General features: G+C 33.3%; 4 protein-coding genes across 11 annotated transcripts; 3 read left to right on the top strand and 1 right to left on the bottom strand.

The window, feature by feature from the left end:
• Window positions 1-6: 6 nt before the first annotated feature.
• LOC100113911 (E3 ubiquitin-protein ligase RNF146) lies at window positions 7-3,920 on the top strand. Of its 4 annotated transcripts, XM_031928645.2 has the most exons (6): window positions 7-330; window positions 425-697; window positions 902-988; window positions 1,699-2,013; window positions 2,105-2,238; window positions 2,336-3,920. In XM_031928645.2, the coding sequence occupies exons 1-6, from the start codon at window positions 240-242 to the stop codon at window positions 2,465-2,467; spliced, it is 1,032 nt and encodes a 343-aa protein (XP_031784505.1). In that variant the 5' UTR covers window positions 7-239; the 3' UTR covers window positions 2,468-3,920. The 4 variants fall into 4 exon arrangements, with proteins under 4 accessions (XP_031784505.1, XP_032455539.1, XP_031784504.1 ...); XM_032599648.1 differs by lacking the exon at window positions 902-988; XM_031928644.2 differs by having other exon boundaries at window positions 2,105-3,920.
• A 670-nt stretch (window positions 3,921-4,590) lies between these two features.
• LOC100113875 (pre-mRNA-splicing factor 38B) lies at window positions 4,591-7,703 on the top strand. 4 transcript variants are annotated; one of them, XR_004344918.1, is made up of 7 exons: window positions 4,612-4,889; window positions 4,971-5,214; window positions 5,454-5,737; window positions 5,937-6,088; window positions 6,172-6,571; window positions 6,810-7,055; window positions 7,128-7,703. XR_004344918.1 is itself a non-coding variant. In XM_031928642.2 (7 exons), the coding sequence occupies exons 2-7, from the start codon at window positions 5,199-5,201 to the stop codon at window positions 7,192-7,194; spliced, it is 1,152 nt and encodes a 383-aa protein (XP_031784502.1). In that variant the 5' UTR covers window positions 4,612-4,889; window positions 4,971-5,198; the 3' UTR covers window positions 7,195-7,703. The 4 variants fall into 4 exon arrangements, 2 of the variants coding, with proteins under 2 accessions (XP_031784501.1, XP_031784502.1); XM_031928642.2 differs by having other exon boundaries at window positions 6,172-6,558; XR_004344917.1 differs by having other exon boundaries at window positions 4,591-5,214.
• A 937-nt stretch (window positions 7,704-8,640) lies between these two features.
• LOC100113842 (4'-phosphopantetheine phosphatase) lies at window positions 8,641-13,232 on the top strand. 2 transcript variants are annotated; one of them, XM_008206217.4, is made up of 12 exons: window positions 8,641-8,927; window positions 9,245-9,542; window positions 9,623-9,806; window positions 9,879-9,971; window positions 10,048-10,210; window positions 10,293-10,483; window positions 10,559-10,839; window positions 10,914-11,066; window positions 11,142-11,229; window positions 11,328-11,532; window positions 11,605-11,932; window positions 12,007-13,222. In XM_008206217.4, the coding sequence occupies exons 1-12, from the start codon at window positions 8,819-8,821 to the stop codon at window positions 12,395-12,397; spliced, it is 2,484 nt and encodes an 827-aa protein (XP_008204439.1). In that variant the 5' UTR covers window positions 8,641-8,818; the 3' UTR covers window positions 12,398-13,222. The 2 variants fall into 2 exon arrangements, with proteins under 2 accessions (XP_008204439.1, XP_008204438.1); XM_008206216.4 differs by having other exon boundaries at window positions 8,644-8,927; window positions 10,281-10,483; window positions 12,007-13,232.
• LOC100678534 (zinc finger protein 253) lies at window positions 13,012-15,745 on the bottom strand. Its single transcript, XM_003425862.5, has 6 exons — window positions 15,094-15,745; window positions 14,369-15,006; window positions 14,106-14,297; window positions 13,838-14,028; window positions 13,587-13,756; window positions 13,012-13,502 (listed from the first exon to the last, which is right to left on the bottom strand). The coding sequence occupies exons 1-6, from the start codon at window positions 15,247-15,249 to the stop codon at window positions 13,362-13,364; spliced, it is 1,488 nt and encodes a 495-aa protein (XP_003425910.1). The 5' UTR covers window positions 15,250-15,745; the 3' UTR covers window positions 13,012-13,361.
• Between the last annotated feature and the right edge of the window lie 1,841 nt (window positions 15,746-17,586).

Raw genomic sequence — 17,586 nt, 5'->3', positions numbered from 1 at the left:
AGACGCAATGGTCGCGCATCAGTATAAGTATAACATCAGTAGCAGCGCCAAGTGCCAACGGCTTGACGTAAAAACCCACAACAAAAGATATACATACACATACACTCGCATTTTTATTTTTATTTACATTGACAAGTTACGGCATGTTGGCCTGCGAAGCCACACTCATACTCCATCGACTACATCATTAGTTTATTATTACGGATACGGCGACATCAGTCGCGATTCAAAGCTCCAGGATGGCTCAAGCACAAATCGATTGCTGCAAGGCAGACGGCAGCAGCAATCCGAACAATCGAGAAAATAGCAAACGTGTAGATGAACACGATGGTAACGTACATACAATACATTTGTATGCAGTTGCATTAGCCTTGATACGGATGTTTCTTGAATTAATTGACGAATTTTTGTTGAATTTTCATAGCTGCAGTTTCCGCTGTACCTGAGTGTGCTGTGTGTCTTCAACTTTGTATTCATCCTGCCCGTCTACCATGCAATCACGTTTTTTGTTACCTGTGCGTAAAAGGAGTTGCAAATCAGAGCAAGCGCTGTCCTATGTGCCGTCAAGAAATCCCAGCAGACTTCTTGGAGAGGCCGCAGTTAGTCGATATGGATCAAGCCCAGCAGAAAGAAGCTGTTTCCACTGAAACAGAGGAATCTCATGAAGAGTATCAATGGTTCTACGAAGGAAGAAATGGTAATTTTTATTTTATTGTGATTACACTTGTTAAAGTTTATGCCTATACTGTAAAAATGTTTACTGCACTAATCATAATTTAAAGATCGAAGTTCGATTGATGGTTTATCCTCTATAAATTAAAGTAGTTTAATGTAGCAAAATAAGTAAAATAGAAAAGTTAATTCAACAAGCAATAATTTTGTAAAATTATAACATTTGTAGGTTGGTGGAAGTATGATCCTAGAACTAATGAACTTCTCCAAACAGTTTTTGACATGGGTGAAACTCAATATGAAGTTGCAATATGCGGTACACTTTATATTATTGATTTTCAACAAAACTGCCAGTACAAAAAATACCAACCAAGTCATAAACGTCAAATAAAACGAGATCACAAAGATGCTCCTTGTAAGGGAGTTGCTGGCATTAGATGATATTTGAATATTCTATATAAGTTTTAAAATTTTTACTTTAATAGATCGTATTTTTCAAGATTTAATTTATGTTTATAGATTTCACTTATATTTTAGTTATACATACTTACATCCTAAATGCTCAGAACTCCTTTATTTAATACGCCTGATATTTTTTATATTATTATCGATATTGATATTAGTATTACTAAACACTTACTCATATTAAATTTACATTAAAACTACATTATTTTGCTACCTCATTATATAAATATAACACATTATAGTGGTGATAAACAAAGCTTCTTTACTGCATAAAACAATTATCATTGAAAAAGTCACATATTATTGAATTCAAGTTAATACAGAAATAATATTTACTCAATTAATTTGTGTTTATAATATTTAATAAATAATTTTTTTAAACTGATAATGTTCTTCTTTTTCATCCACTTATTAATTATTACTTGTAAAAGTTTAAATCATACAAAATTTCAAAAAATTACAATTCTTATATCTCAAATTGATAAAGAATAGTTTGGATACGTTTTTGAGTTTTATCAATTTCAAGTAACAACAAATTTCAAGCCTTCTCATTTATTACAGGTTGGTGGCAATATGACCAAAGAACCAGTTTAGAATTAGAAACTGCGTATAAACAAGGAAAACGATCATGTGAGCTTCTCATTGCTGGCTTCTTGTACATAGCTGACTTTAGCTCAATGTTTCAATTGAGACGTAATGATCACTCGAGAAGGAGGCGCATTAAACGTGATCTTTATAATGTACCTAAGAAAGGTGTAGCAGGATTAAGATTAAACAATCAACCACTTCGAGAGCAAGAAGAGCCACAACAGCAGAATCTTGTTCGGGAAATTCGAGGAGCTGAAAGACCTGCCAGTCCTGCTAGTGATAATATGGGTAAAATAAATTTTATTTCATAAATAAAACAAAATTAATTATTTAAATATATTAAAATGAAATTGAAAAAATGTTGTATTATGATAACAAGGAGATGGCAACAACACCCCAATACCTCCAAGTAACACTCCCCAGACACCGGCAGGAGGAACAGCAAGTGGAGATGCCACACCTTCAACTGCTACCCGACTATTGGATCATCAGCGACAGGATTCTTTACATCAGGTTTTGGAACAAATGCGGTCTTTAGTATTAAGAGAAACTTTTTCATCTAGCAATCAACAGGATTTACCAGATAGCATCGACGATCACTCATTTTCAGATCATTCATTACTGCCCTGGCTACATCAGACGTCGTCAAATACAACATATTCGTCAGATGAAGAACATGCTTAAGAACGTTATTCATTACATTGATCTTACAGAGGAAGAGTTCACTAAAGGAGAGGTATAAACGCAATAAATTAAGAAAGATATTTACTTAGTAAGAGGATGTTAATATAATTGTCATGATTTTTTGTCATGATATATGTCATAAGCATATTTATACGAGATTCATAAAATGGTTACTGGTTAGCCATAAGTTAAAAATTGCCAGTAGTCACAAATATTTATAAAAATAGGTACTTTTAATAATACTTGCATTTATTAAGGTTTCTAGAAATGCATGAATTCGTTGAATTTTTCAAGATTAACACTTATCTGTTTGTTCATTTTATTGTTAGTCGCGCGTTTTCGTAATTACAATATTTATTCCTGTTTTGTCAATCTTACATGGTAATAGGGATTCAAAAACGGAAGAGAATAACTATATTTTGTCAATGAAATTAATATCGAATCAACATTTATCATGATCTTCAAAATTTAATAAAATATTCCACTACCAGCTACTTGAGTTTGCCAAAAAACTGTGTTAAAAAAAACTCATACTTCTTAATGCTTTGTCGTTCAGAATACTACGACAATAATACTTTTAGGATATTTTCATTTTTATTTTAACGCCATAAAAAAAAACATTTTACTTTTAATGAGCATATGGTAGTTGCCTTTGATAATTGATAAATGAGTTGTGCACCTATACATTTTAATAAGATATTCTAATTGAATATTTGCGTATATTCTAAATGCGGAATTCATTTTGTACCACTACTTCACCGTTCATTTTAATGAATAACAGTGTCCCTTTGAGATTTTATTCCTAATAAAGCCTGGAATTAAGGTCCCTCTCCACACTCGATATAGATAAACTAATGCAAATTTCAACAATTTTTCCTGGATTATTGTTAAAGAATTGCAGCCAGAGCTCGTATACGCGGTATCTACGCATCATAATCTATCATTAGTAATTTTTTTAAGTAAACATATCATTTCCTCGCCGAGATTGAATGGAGCAACGAGACCGTAGTTTTTTCAGTTTACTATATATATTGGCATAGCTATATCGAGTGTGGAGAGGGACCTTAATATTAGAAAAATCAATTTTAGTAACCAACAAATTGTAAAGAAAAAACCACATGACTAAAAATTAACGAATTTTACAATCATAGAATTTTCCTGCATATATCTATAGGTATATTTGATTGGAGAAAAAAAATAGTGACTGTAAATACAAGTATTAAAAAATAGGCTTGATGTTATTTTTATTTTTAAAAACAATAACATCAATGAAAATTATAGTTGTTATGGTTCAACTATTTTTAATCTAAACTGTTTTCATTAAAAAAAATCGAGGCAAATAAAAGTTCTAGCGCAGTCAAATATTTTCTAGTTTTTATGGAACTTGTGTATGTTAATTTAAAAAATTAGCTATTACTAAATAAAATATGAAATGTAATATATTCATATTTCATGTTATAATAATTGTCCGTAGTGTATATAAGCATTTGATAAAAGTATTATCCAAAAAATGATTTTATAATTTTACGTTAGCCTGCATTATTTCGTCATATACTCATATATTCATCATAGTTTCGAAAAAATTCATTACACTTAAATGATTTTGACAATAAATTAAAAATAATTAAATTTTTTAATACCTGTGTTTTTTATTAAAATGCATCCTTTCAAAATTAAGTTAAATCATTATGTTTATAGCTAACAGAAAATTTGTATAATAAATTAGAAATGTAGCACGATTACTAATCAACACTTTATCGAGATTCGAATGCGGGAACAATATTAATTTAACTTTATAACAATTGGTCCGTTTGATTCACGCTCAACCAATCGTTATATTTTTCGCAAATGTGCTAAGTATTCGGGTCTTCGTGGCAAAAAGGTGAAGTAAGCTATTCTTCGTGGCGAGATTTGAAATGTAAAGCTCTTCGTCGTGTGAAAATAAAATCTGATACTATTCGTAGGGGGCGACGGTATATAGATTATATTTTGTATTTTAAGCTTATATTCGTTGATAGATAACATTAATAACTTCAAGCTGATAAACAAAATCTAAAAAATGTTTAGAGGCTAGTCGTAGTTTGTAGTACTCGTTGCACACATTTAGCCGTGTTCCGGCCAACAAAATGATTATGATTCTAGAGACATTTTCTCTGAGACATTGGCACTACCAAAAGGCAAAAGTAACTAAGATTTTGTAGTACGCTGGTCGCTACTCGCTGTCCAGACGAAGCCTCATTGGATTTAGTTAGCATAGCGTCTTGGCGCTAATGTACACTTACCAAAAGGCGAATAGGTAGTCCTGCGATTTGCGAATATATACTGAATAGTGTTCAGTTCGAGTGTCGACTCATCGACCGTCTTATAGTCTCAAGATGTGGTCGTAGTACGCAATCGTACGCTGTCGTATGCAGTTGTCCGCTTGTGTGGCCAGGTTACGATTCATCAAGCGTCGACAAATAGGAAGTATATACCTATAGGTAGTTACAATATACCGCAGCAGTTGACGATTGGCAACGACCGTGTCGTGTCTATAATAATACCTATACTACTTATATCAGTAAGAAACTCGAGGGACAGTGACTGCAATCCTTCACTGCATATTAGGCGTAAAATAACAGAAGAGCAACAAACGGAGCACAAGGTTAGAAGCAGCAGTGGACATTAAATGCGCGGCTCAATCCTCAGCATCGGGCTCTGCGCTGACTCTGGTACCCCGCCAACCCGCTCGACGCGGGTGAAGCAGCAACAGAAGGAGGCGACGGCGAGTGTGCACGACGACCATCGCTATGGATGCTACCGACGGTAAGGGGATTAAGTACTCGTTCAACTCTGTTCTCCAAATATACCAGGATCATTATTTTTCTCAATGGAAAACTCGGGCTTTGTAAACTTAACCTAAAAATTGGAAGACGTGTTTGAATTTTTCTTTCTTCTGGAGTTATCGGCTCCAAGCCATGTGTACCTACTCAATAAACTGGTACCATAATTCTCAAATTATAAATATTTAAATAACGTGCTTGGTTTCATTCTTTCGTTTCTAGGTTCACCATGGAACAACTCCAGCGGCTGCGAGGAGGAGCGCAAACCAGCCCAGAAGGAGGTAAAGAAGTCCAACATCCTGCCCTTGTGGGGGAACGAGCGAACTATGAACCTCAATCCATTGATTTTGACCAATATTCAGTCCTCTCACTACTTCAAAGTCAATCTGTACGAGCTCAAGACTTACCACGAGGTTATAGATGAAATTTACTACAAGGTTTCACACTTGGAGCCATGGGAAAAGGGTAGTCGAAAAACGGCTGGTCAAACTGGCATGTGCGGAGGAGTAAGTATAACAAATTTGGTGATTCTATAATTAAAGCTTTGCTCTACTTTTCATCCCCAGTGACAAAGTAAAAGTGAGCATGTACTTATAATAGTCTTGTTATCAATTGCTGACAAGCATATACACAAATTTAGCGCTGACTGCAATATGATAAAGATTCATTGATTCTGGAGGAGTATAAATTTAGCGGTTTATGCAGGTTCGAGGTGTTGGCGCTGGTGGCATTGTCTCTACTGCATACTGCCTACTCTACAAGCTTTTCACATTGCGATTGACAAGGAAGCAGCTGAATGGGTTAATCAATCATCCGGACTCACCGTATATTCGGGCCTTAGGTTTTATGTACATTAGGTAAGTGATGAGACTGTTTTTTTTTTTTTAATAATAACAATTGAAAAATAGTAAGAAATAACACGTGATTTTGTTCTTGTAAGGTATACACAACCACCTCCAGATCTATTCTCATGGTATGACGATTATTTGGAGGACGAAGAGGAGTTAGACGTAAAAGCAGGTGGTGGTCAAGTTATGAAAATGGGTGACATACTAAAGCAGTTTTTAACGAAACTGGAGTGGTTCTCAACACTTTTTCCCAGGATACCAGTGCCTATTCAAAAGGAATTAGAGCAACGATTAGCAGAAAAATTTCCTCACAATACAGGGAACTCAAGAGGTTCAAAGCCATCCATTACTCTAAATAATCAAGGAAAATACAACAACAGTAGAAAAGATGACGGCGCTCGAGGTCAGCAACCAAGACACATTCCAGATAATGAAGTGCACTGGGGTGAAGCTGAACGAACGAGCCAGTGGCGTGCCAGGTGCGTCTGCGTGGTATGATGAGAATCACGTTACTAGTTTTAACTAATCTCTAAATCAGCATTACAAACAGATTCCAAGTTCCAATAATAAATTTTTTATGCACTGCTCAATTGTAAGAAATTTCTGCACAAATACCTCTTTTGTATTATTTTTGTTCAGCTTTTAATCTTTTTGATTTAAAGCTTTTTCTATTGCGTTAATGTTTTCCTTCCGATAAGTATAACAAAAATTTTCTGCGATAATTTTGCAGATCTGATGAAGATCGTAAGGACAGGCAGAAAGGCCGAGATAGCCGGGACAGGGGCAAGGACAAGGATCGAGACAGAGAACGGGATAGAGGAAGAGACCGAGAGCGTGAACGTGATCGAGATAGAAGTCACAGACGATCGTCAAGTCGAGATAAAAGTCGCCGTCCTAGGGATTATAGAAGTCGAAGTCGAGAAAGGTCCTACAGAGACCGGAGTAGAGATCGATATCGTGATCGAGAAAGACACAGGTTAGTAAAACTCAGACACAAGTGACAAATATTTTTTTACTGTTTTTTTAAGACTATTTTTATCAATTGCAGACGAAGTTCACCAATAGATTATGCATCTGAGCTTGCACGAGAAAAAGAACGTCAAAGAAGAGTGTGAAACAAAATCAATTATAAAATGAATCTGCTGGGTATTGAGAGCTAGCAGATATGCAGCACAGCAGCAGGTGTATTATATAAATGAAATGAAATGAGAATTGAATTTCTCAATAAATACTTTTGGCATTCAATGCTTCTTACTGGTATGCAAATACTAGTAATAACTCCTTATCTGCGGATAAATATAAATTTGGATACAAAATTGAATATAGAATTAGCCTAAAGTAAAAAAGATGGAATAAAGTGATAGAGCCAACATGTATGTAGTTTGCGTGTTTTTTAAAATTAAAAACACCAATACAAGCATAAATAATCATATTCACAGTTACTGATTTTATTTTTAGAAGCAATGATTTTGCTATTTTGATAAACAATTGACTTCTACAATTCGCAATCATGTGGGCGCAGTTTCGAAAAAACGAATTTTTTAAATATCAAGCTATATGTGTTATCTCTGAAAGTAAAGATTGTTCAAAATACAAAAATAGATTCTATTGAAATCAAACTTCACCTATGTTCTTTTTTGTGTAACATTCTTTGTACCCCCAAGCTCAAACACATGCACGCGCACACACATATACACTTTTAAATAACAGACAAGGGTAATTGAATTATATATTTGAATTAAATAAAAGAAATCATATTTTTCAATGTTAAGCTATAAGAAAATAAAATAATAAAAAATTTTCCTATTTTAAATCGTATGCTTGCATTGTTAACTTCGTTTCACTCAAGGCCAATTTTACAATTATTTGTTGCAGCAATGTTTTGGTAATTAAAGCCTCATATATGTTTAAAATCACATTCTGAATCCATTTCATTAACCGGTTCCAAGTACAGTTATATTTATTGTGTTGATACTGCTGACAAGACATTCTTTAATTGTTTGTTTGTTATAAATGATAACTGCATCATCTATGCGCCGATTGTAATAGATAATTCACATCGCGTAGATGATATATTAGACGATGCGTCACCGACGATGATGAAAGGCGGTATGAAAGAAATGTATAGAGAATTATCGTATTCACTCAAGCGCCATATAAGTATTAATGCTTAATACTTAGCTGTGCTGGAATAAAAGCGTGAAACGTCGTTGACGATACATCATATGTTGATATTAGAGAGTTTTTCGAGCGCGCACGCATTATATATATATATATATATATATATATATATATATATATATATATATATATATATATATATATATATATATATATATATATATATATATATATATATATATATATATATATATATATATATATATATATATATATATATAGGTATATAGTCTGCAGTCTGCAGTCTGCACTAGTCGCAGTGTGTGTACAACGCGAATATATTCTGAACACGGGTGACGTTTTGACGGTCAGAAGCCGATTTTGGCAATGTTATTTCAATGGCGGCGGGTACGGCTTCTGACCGTCAAAACGTCACCCGTGTTCAGATTATATTCACGTTGGGTGTACATTATAATAACCTGCAGTGTAAATACAGTCGCGCATTTTAGTAGAGGAAACTTCAAACAAATCGAGCTTGGCTTAAGTGTAATACTTAAATAGATAGAAAAACCGCAGCAGCTCAAAAGAAAGGGAGGTAGAGATTACAGTAAACGAGAAATGGCAGAGGTGACGAACGAGACTTTTCACCCGCAGAGTATTAAATTGCCAGCTGCTGTTGAAGTCTTTGCCAATCTCAAAAATGCCCAGAAATTTGCGATAGATATCGGTAAGCTTATAGTTATTCTTCTACAGGACTTTTTGCTAGAAAATTGTTTTTTAAACATATTAGGCCGCTAATTGCAGGCTTTATTTAAGGTTAGAAAGAGTCTGCCAGAGATTTTTGTTTGATAACCTAAAAGTCATTTTTATCTGATAAGGGTTCTTTTATCGCCGATAAGTAGTTGTTGTAAATATATTATTGAATTAGTAATAACGATATGCGATTCGATTTTTCTATTTCTGTACTGTCATTGCGCTATTTTTATCATCGTAAGAAAATAAAATAAACCAAAAATTTATTTTGACTCTGCTTTGAATTTTCAGGTCTATCTTTGACCAAAATTGCATATTATTCAACTGTAAGATATCGCAAAGCATTGTACGAAGATGCAGAAGATGCAGCTACGACTACAACAGAAAATGACAGTGAAAGAGATTATCAAGTCTTTGAGGGAAACAGACTTCATTTTGTAAAGTTTGAGACTCGTCACATAGAAAGTTGTTTAGACTTTGTGAAAGCAAATTTAGTAAATGTTGAGAGATTTCAAGGAACAAGTATTCAAGTTACGGGTGGTGGGGCTTACAAATATAAAGAGCTAATTCAAGAGAAATTAGGCACTCAGTAAGTACTTTGTTCAACCTTGTATGTTTTGTTCCTTAAAGCAATACACTCTCATAAATTTAGATAATGTCTATTTACAGAGTTGATAAGAAAGACGAAATTTGCTGTCTCATTAATGGCTGTAATTTCTTACTTAAGAACATACCCGGTGAAGCATTTGAATTTGAAAGACACGCGAATCCTGAGTATAAATTTCAAAAAGCTTCACCTAATATATTTCCATATTTATTGGTCAATATTGGAAGTGGAGTCAGCATACTAAAAGTATGTTTTTTATATTTTATAAAATTAAACAAATTATTTTTTTTTTTTAATTTGATGTATGTTGGTCATTAGGTTGAATCTGAACAAGAATTTGAAAGAGTCGGAGGTACAGCTACAGGAGGTGGAACATTTTGGGGTTTAGGCTCTTTACTAACTAATGCAAAGGTTGCTATTTTTGTACTCTAAGACATTTCAGATTAGTATTTAAACTTTACTAAACTAATTTTAACTCTTATTGTAGGGTTTTGATGAGCTACTGCAACTAGCTGAAATTGGAGACCACCGTAATGTAGATATGTTGGTTAAAGACATTTATGGTGGAGATTATTCCTCACAAGGTTTGGCAGGTGACCTTATAGCTTCTTCTTTTGGTAAAGCAGTCAATTGTAATAAGTCTGAGTCAGGTAGGGTTATATAGAGTTCGAATTTTTTAATTAAAATATTTTTAATTCTTTCTTTTGAATTAAAATAAAGAAATATTTTTAGGAGCAAAAAAATTTTCAGAAGCTGACATAGCAAGAAGTCTACTTTTTCTAATTAGTAACGATATAGGACAAGTAGCTAGCTTATATGCTTCTATGCACAATATGAACAAAGTTTATTTTGGTGGATACTTTTTACGTAATCATCCATTGTCTATGCACACCATATCTTATGCAATTAAATATTGGACTAATGTAATAAAAATTAAAATAAGGTTTTTAATTGAAAGTACTAAACATGTAAACATTTAATGGTATTGATTGTTACAGGGTCAAGTGAAACCACTTTTTTTACGACATGAAGGCTACTTAGGTGCGATCGGTGCATTTATTTATGGTGCCAAATCTGAATCCAATAAATGCAGTTGGCTCGAGAATTATGCTGGCTCGTCTGGATTCAAGGACGTCATTAAATCCGCTGAACTTGGTATACAAGTTGATCAACTAGAAATTGATCAAGCTGAGAATGCAGTCAGTTTTTGTCCCTTGCTAATTGATCCAGCTAATTACAATCCTGATACAACAGATCTAGCGCAAGACAAAGAAGCGAGGTAAATAGAAACAAATATCCATTTGAATTTTGAGTTTTATGCATTATTTTAATTTTAGTTTTGCTATCATTTAGGGATTACTGGCTTGAATGTTTTGAGGAATCAGTTGATAAGTTTATCACAAGAGCTATTCACAGTCAACCACAAAGTCCAACTGCAAAAGATAGGGCTAAAAAGCTCAAAGAAAAATATATTAGTAGATTGCATTACCTTCGCGAACAACCATTGTAAGTCATTTATGTTGTATTTAAGCCACATTTTTTTGGCTATAAATTATATCTAACGGTACTATCTAATTTTAGCGCTTATGGAACATTGACTGTTAGGACTCTTTTAGATACTATTGAGCACTGTATGAAAGAATTTGATTTTCCAGATCCTTATCTTCACGTAAGTATTATTTAATTCATTAATGATGAAAATATGATCAAATTTGATATTGCGATAACATTTTTATAGCCATATTATAACTATTTCTCATATTTCAGCAAAAAAAGTTAGAAAATGAACAAGCATTAAAACATTTTAAAAGTAGGTTAGATGAAATTGACGCTTTGGAAGGAAATGCAAAAGTAGAAGAACTTATTAAAGGTGTACTAACTGGAAACATTTTCGACTGGGGAGCTCAAGAAGTAGCAACTTTGATGGAAACCACTGAATTTTCTTTCAAAGATGCACAAGAAAAGATACCTGGTATGTACATCAGTTATTGTTTTTACTAATGGATGACGTAATTAGCTTATTTATTATTTTAATCTAATTTAGAGAGGCCATGGCTGGAAGATTGTTTAAATGAATGGACAACAAGATTGCACGAAGAAGAACCACACAGGTGTGCCGCGGTGTTTATTGATAACAGTGGCGTTGATGTGATTCTTGGTATTTTACCTTTTGTGAGGGATTTACTGCAAAGAGGAACAAAAGTTATCTTATGTTCTAATTCAATGCCGGCACTTAATGATGTTACACACCCTGAGTTGGTAGTTATCCTGAGGGATGCTGCTAAAATTTGTGATGTGATTAAATATGCCCTTAAAGAACATCGACTAATGCCAATGGAAACAGCACAAGCTGGCCCATGTTTAGATTTGAGGTAAAAACAAACGTTTTTTTTTAACTTTTATGATATAAATAATTATATTAACTTAAATATTTAACACTGTTTAGCCGGCTCAATTTGGATCTCTGCCTTGCCATGATCAAACATAACGTGGATCTTCTAGTGATTGAGGGTATGGGTAGAACTTTGCACACAAATCTCTATGCCAGAATGAAATGTGAATGCCTGAAGCTCGCGGTGGTGAAAAACCGCTGGCTTGCTAAACGATTAGGGGGAGATATGTACGCTGTGATATGTAAATATGAAAGAAAAGTCGAAAAAGCGGATCTTCAAAATCAATCTTTTTCTATGGAACAGTGTGCGTGCAAAAACAAAAGAAAAAATAGTCTTCATCAAAGTACAACTAATTCTACTGATGACGCTACTAGTCAAGCATTGACTTCAAGTAATATTGAAAATGATAGTTCTGATGCTACAACAACCAACACTACAAAATAATACCTATTATATCTGTTTGTTATTATGTAACTTATGAAAGACTTTTTAATTTTAAATATTTTGTGTATAAAAATACTTTAAACCAAAAAGTTTATCAAACCTATTTTTAAATCAAAGAACTTGAATTTTAATTTTGTTAGTGAACTTAAATTTGTTATATTTATTAATTTATTTAAATTAATATTGGAACATTTTTAAATAATGGATCTTAAAGCTGTTTGCTCTTGTTATTGTTACTGTTACCAAGTAGCATTAAATCAGTTTTTGAGACAATAGTGACAAGGACGTTTTTAAACTGATAATAATATACGCGTCAATATGAAAAGATAATTTTACAGCAGTAATTATAATTTATCTTTACTGTGATATGAGATTTTGATCAACATCAAATCAATTGCTATTTGTAAAATGTAAGAAAGATTAGGCCTATTTTAATTAGTTCAAGTCTTAAGTACTTTAGTATAATAATTAAGGGTTTTATTAATTTTTTTATAACCGAGAATGATTTCAAAATGGTATTACTTATGAATATTACTTAACTCGTTGGATTTAAGAGATTGTAACTTTCTTCTATGCGTGAGTGATTTAAATAATGTTTGATATACATTTGAAAATTAAAATAGATATAACAAAGAATTGTTGTTTATTGATATAAAAATTACATAGGTTTTTTGTACATCATATAGCAAACTAGTATATTATTTAGTGTACATACAAAGATAACTTTTTGTAAAAGATATTTTTGCATTGTTATAACTTTTAAATACATAACTTATGACTTGTATATGAACATAAAAGTATCGTGTAAATAAAGAATTATATATTTTAATGATTATTCTTAGATTTTTACTCGACGTTTACCCCCTGCTTTTTGATTACAGTGTTTTAAGTAGATGAGTGGAATGCGTAGAAAGTTCAGTCCGCTATCTTTAAGATTTATACATGATTCAAATCTCAATCAGAATCAGCTCATCATTTTTTCTATAGAAATAGTATTATAATGTATGCGTTTCATGTGCTTGTTGTAATTAGCAAAATCGGTAAATGCGCGATCACACGTTTTGCATTCAAATGGTTTTACACCAGTATGCTGTCGTTGATGTATCTGTAAAGAAAATTAATTTTTAGCAATGCATGAAATCTTGAACGTTTTCAAAAATTTTTGAGGTAAGAAACATCATAGCCTTACTATTAAGGCATTTCTCAGTCGAAAACGCTTTGGGCAATCTTCACATTTGTAAGGCAATTCTCCTGTATGAAGTCTAATGTGCTGCTTTAATTGAGAAGGAAAACGATACCGTTTTTCACAAAATTCACATTTAAATGGCTTCTTTTCAAATGTGTGGATAGATAAATGTTCTAGAAATTATATTTGATGCTAAAGGATATCCGTTCACAGTATGCATTTTATTTATTTATTTTTTTAATAAACTCACTTACCTGACAATTTTTCAGTATGTACAAGTTTATTGCAGAAACGGCATTTAATATTCTCCTTGTAATTATGAATCGACATATGGTAAGTTAATAAACTTTTACTAGTAAAAGATTTGCTACACAAGTTACATATAAAATACTCTTCACCCGTGTGAATTCTTTTGTGGGATGCTAAAATGAATTTAGATCTGAAGCTGAAATAATATAGTTTTCTAATCTGTAGACTAATTTGTTCATCAGGTTTTTCATTTACAAATAGACTTTAGATTACCTTTTACCACAATGATCACAGGTATGTAAAGGTTTATCTGAAAGATGCTTCTTCTTATGGTCCCTAAGTGCATTCATAGTCTTAAATAATTTATCACACTGATCGCAATTATAAGGTTTAGCATCAGTGTGTACAGCAGCATGAAGCTGTAAGCTCCATTTTCGTGTAAATAATTTCCCACAAATTTTACACCTAAAAGAATAATTTTGTAATAGCCAATAAATATAAAAATAACAATTTTTGAAATCTCTAAATTAACTCACGTATACTCATCACTTCCATGTTTGTGATAATGTGTGTAAAACCTTTTCAGATCTTTATACAAACTTCCACAAATTATACATTTAAAAACTGGTGCTTCATCGCAATGCTGCTCACTGAAATGATCAATCAACTCTCTTGGTTTCTCAAATGTTTCAGTACAAGATAAGCAGGATAATTGTATCGACACATCCATAAGATCAATGTCTTCTTCTAATACTGGCTTTAATTCAAAAGAGTCGTCTTCCGTTCCCAATTCAATCAATGAATTCAATTCTTCCTTATTGTCCAACTCTTCATTTGATAACAAATCATTGTTCATTATGCTCTTGGTTTCCTCTTGGTTTTCGTCAGAATTGCAAATTGTTTGAAGTTCACTTATTTGAGATTTATCCTTGTGCTTATCATTGGAAAGGGAAACACAATTTTCATTTTCATTCACAATATTTAAAGGATTTTCACTAGCAGTTTTTTTTTTCAATGACTTCACATTTATCACTATTGAAAATAAAGACTCATTGATTGCATTCTTCAACATCAATTGCACCTTCTTACTGGCTAAGAAAAAATAATGGAATTCTTCAAGTTTGTGGAAGCATTTGTTGCACGCTATTTTTGGCATTAAATCGTAATTTGAAACCTGTTGAGTAAAACAAAAAAATGTATTGTTCGTTTCTTATGCTTCATCACTTTATAAGAAAATTTCAATTTCATCATAATATTATACCTTAAGTTGAAGGTATGTTGATATCTTCTTACTCAACGAATGTGCAGTGCCTTCCTGACCAAAAATGTTTACATAGGAATCACTTGCTTCCCCGCAAATTCTGCATATAAGAATTAACTTGCGCTTATTTTCACCGGTTCCGTTGATCACATTCATTTTCAGGTACTTTATCGCAAGAGAGACGTATAATTACCGATATTCTAGTAATAGGTTATATAATATCTAACATTTGTTTCTCGAACTTCGATAGTCCAGGAACGTCAAATATAAGCACACACATACACACAAATTAAATAATATAGTCATAAAAAGTGAATGTATTCTAAAATATTGCATAAAACAAAATTGGACGGCTCAGGTTTGAGTTTGGAAAAACAAAGGAGAATCGGCGAGAGCCGGTTGACACACATGCTGATGGACGCATGCTCGCGGATCCGCACGCGTCTGGACTCTGGTGGGATGGCGCTTTCTTTGACGCCGCGCCGAAGTCACGCAACAGTCGGCACACCAGCAGGTGAGTGCGATCAGTGTGATACTGTGTGATTCGCTATATCTATCAAAATGACTCAAGCGCCGCCCTGGCGAATCGAAGTTGAAACTTTGGAATAAATAGGCGCGTAACAACGCGTTCGTATATTGATCAACGATCAATTACCTCTTCTATAAGGCCCTCATCTCTATACAACAAACTTTTTCAGACTTGTGAAGCTGGCGCCCGAAATAAAAAAATATTATTTTTTATGAATTTACTCTACCTAAAACGATTCCTCCTCACTTGCGGAAATAACCTCCACAAAAATTTTCACTTGCGGATTTTCCGTTTTCGAGATATTGCAAAAAGAAAATCGCCGATTCAGGCGCGGCGCTGGAATTTGATTTTCCCACAGTATCATAAAAAAACTCTCTAAATGTAATGTTTTGTTACACGAATCGATTCCTCTTCATCTGCGGATTACGATAGGATACTTAATTTATGTATTTTTAATCAAAATAATAACAAAAAATTATAATGAATATCCTACCGGGAAACTCGGCGTATCGGCGGTTCGCGTTCCGCGCGTTCCGGCATTTCAAGTAGCGCGGAGCTGTAGCAATGAACAAAAAACCGTATAATTATGCATAATCGATGTATCTGAGGTGCATATTATGGCATAAATCAATTCCTCCTCACTTGCGGATTATCTTCTGAAAACTCAAAATTCCATTAAGCTACATTATCAAAGGGAATTATAGCCTGATTCTTTACCCATGTATACTCGCATTCTGGAGCGTACCTACACATCTGCGGGCGCTGAACTGGTGCGACTAAAAATCAATGATTATTCATAATAAATGATGTTCGATGATATGTTACAGCATAAATCGTTCCCTCCTCACTTGCGGATTATCGTCTAATAGCTCAGAGTTATCGATAGTATTGTTTAAGAAATTTATCGCCTTGTTTCTTTTTTATTGGGATATATTATAGGCCTTATAATTACTGCGAACCATCTTGTAACTTTAAAGTTTAAATTTAAAATTAAACGTAAGTTCCAACTAAAGCTTAAATTTAAGCAAAATTCAAGCCCCTACGAGGGGACGATGATCATATGTGACATTCAATAATTTATATGTAATCGAGTTGTTGGCCTTGGTAGCTAAGGTCTGGCATGCTAATTTTGCAGTCGGGGTTCTAATCCCTGCAGCTGATTTTTTTTTGTGTTAAATAAATAATAGGAGTGAATTAGTCATTTATTAATTTATTAATTTATTTTATGAGCATTTTTAATAATGTAGGTAACGCAAAATTACCAAACAAGTAACCATCACGGGCAACTAATAATTACAGGTGTAAGATCGAATGTTGTAGGTATATAATCAACATACCCTTGCGAATCGATTCCTCCTCATTTGCGGATTACGAAGGAATCGTTGGTTTATAGATTTTCAATAAAATTAATTAATTAATTCAAGTAAGTGAAAATCATATAACGCGCTCATATGGGTTACGAATAGTATCAGCTGGTAATCGGCACATGTGAGATCTATGTTACCATCCTGCAATAGCCGTAACAGAGGGGAAAAAACATCACGGCCAGACGGCTTTCTCTGTGCAAGGAGAACTCGATTCAGTGCGGGTAAAAAATTATAATTGTACGTGATCAATGTAATAAGAGGTAGGTATACCTCTATAAAACGTTTCCTCTTCACTTGCGGATTATTGTGTGATAGCCTGAAGTTCGATCGAGTTACGTGATCAATGGAAATCATATAATTTATCATAGTCTATCAACTTCTAGATTATCAATGGTATCAGCTGATCGTCGACGCCTTGGTTTTGCAGCAAACAGCTATCTGTGCTTCGTTTCTCTTCAACGTTTGCTAAATATCAGATAAGTATAACGCATTATTAAAATGATGCTGCATCTAAAAAATGTTCTTGATACTTTGTGGTGTTTTTGTGCATATTTGTTTTCAGGTCTTTGTGCTGGGAAAGTTGGGAAGCAGATGAAG

The sequence above is a fragment of the Nasonia vitripennis genome, chromosome 4 (assembly GCF_009193385.2).
Source record: "Nasonia vitripennis strain AsymCx chromosome 4, Nvit_psr_1.1, whole genome shotgun sequence".
In the NCBI taxonomy this organism is placed as follows: Eukaryota; Metazoa; Arthropoda; class Insecta; order Hymenoptera; family Pteromalidae; genus Nasonia; species Nasonia vitripennis.
The sequence above is the reverse complement of the archived record's forward strand: the minus strand, read 5'-3'. Positions and strand labels throughout refer to the sequence as shown.

Excerpts from the sequence above, each read along its gene's own strand:
- LOC100113911 (XM_031928644.2), top strand. The coding sequence starts at position 240 with ATGGCTCAAGCACAAATCGATTGCTGCAAGGCAGACGGCAGCAGCAAT. Across the intron at positions 331-424 it reads ACGTGTAGATGAACACGATG|CTGCAGTTTCCGCTGTACCT; the intron begins GTAACGTACATA and ends GAATTTTCATAG. Across the intron at positions 989-1,698 it reads ATATGAAGTTGCAATATGCG|GTTGGTGGCAATATGACCAA; the intron begins GTACACTTTATA and ends CATTTATTACAG.
- LOC100113875 (XM_031928641.2), top strand. Across the intron at positions 5,738-5,936 it reads AAACTGGCATGTGCGGAGGA|GTTCGAGGTGTTGGCGCTGG; the intron begins GTAAGTATAACA and ends CGGTTTATGCAG. Across the intron at positions 6,089-6,171 it reads TTAGGTTTTATGTACATTAG|GTATACACAACCACCTCCAG; the intron begins GTAAGTGATGAG and ends TGTTCTTGTAAG.
- LOC100113842 (XM_008206216.4), top strand. The coding sequence starts at position 8,819 with ATGGCAGAGGTGACGAACGAGACTTTTCACCCGCAGAGTATTAAATTG. Across the intron at positions 9,807-9,878 it reads GTGGAGTCAGCATACTAAAA|GTTGAATCTGAACAAGAATT; the intron begins GTATGTTTTTTA and ends GTTGGTCATTAG. Across the intron at positions 10,840-10,913 it reads GCGCAAGACAAAGAAGCGAG|GGATTACTGGCTTGAATGTT; the intron begins GTAAATAGAAAC and ends GCTATCATTTAG.
- LOC100678534 (XM_003425862.5), bottom strand. The coding sequence starts at position 15,249 with ATGAATGTGATCAACGGAACCGGTGAAAATAAGCGCAAGTTAATTCTT. Across the intron at positions 14,298-14,368 it reads CATGGAAGTGATGAGTATAC|GTGTAAAATTTGTGGGAAAT; the intron begins GTGAGTTAATTT and ends TTATTCTTTTAG. Across the intron at positions 14,029-14,105 it reads TGTGATCATTGTGGTAAAAG|CTTCAGATCTAAATTCATTT; the intron begins GTAATCTAAAGT and ends ATATTATTTCAG.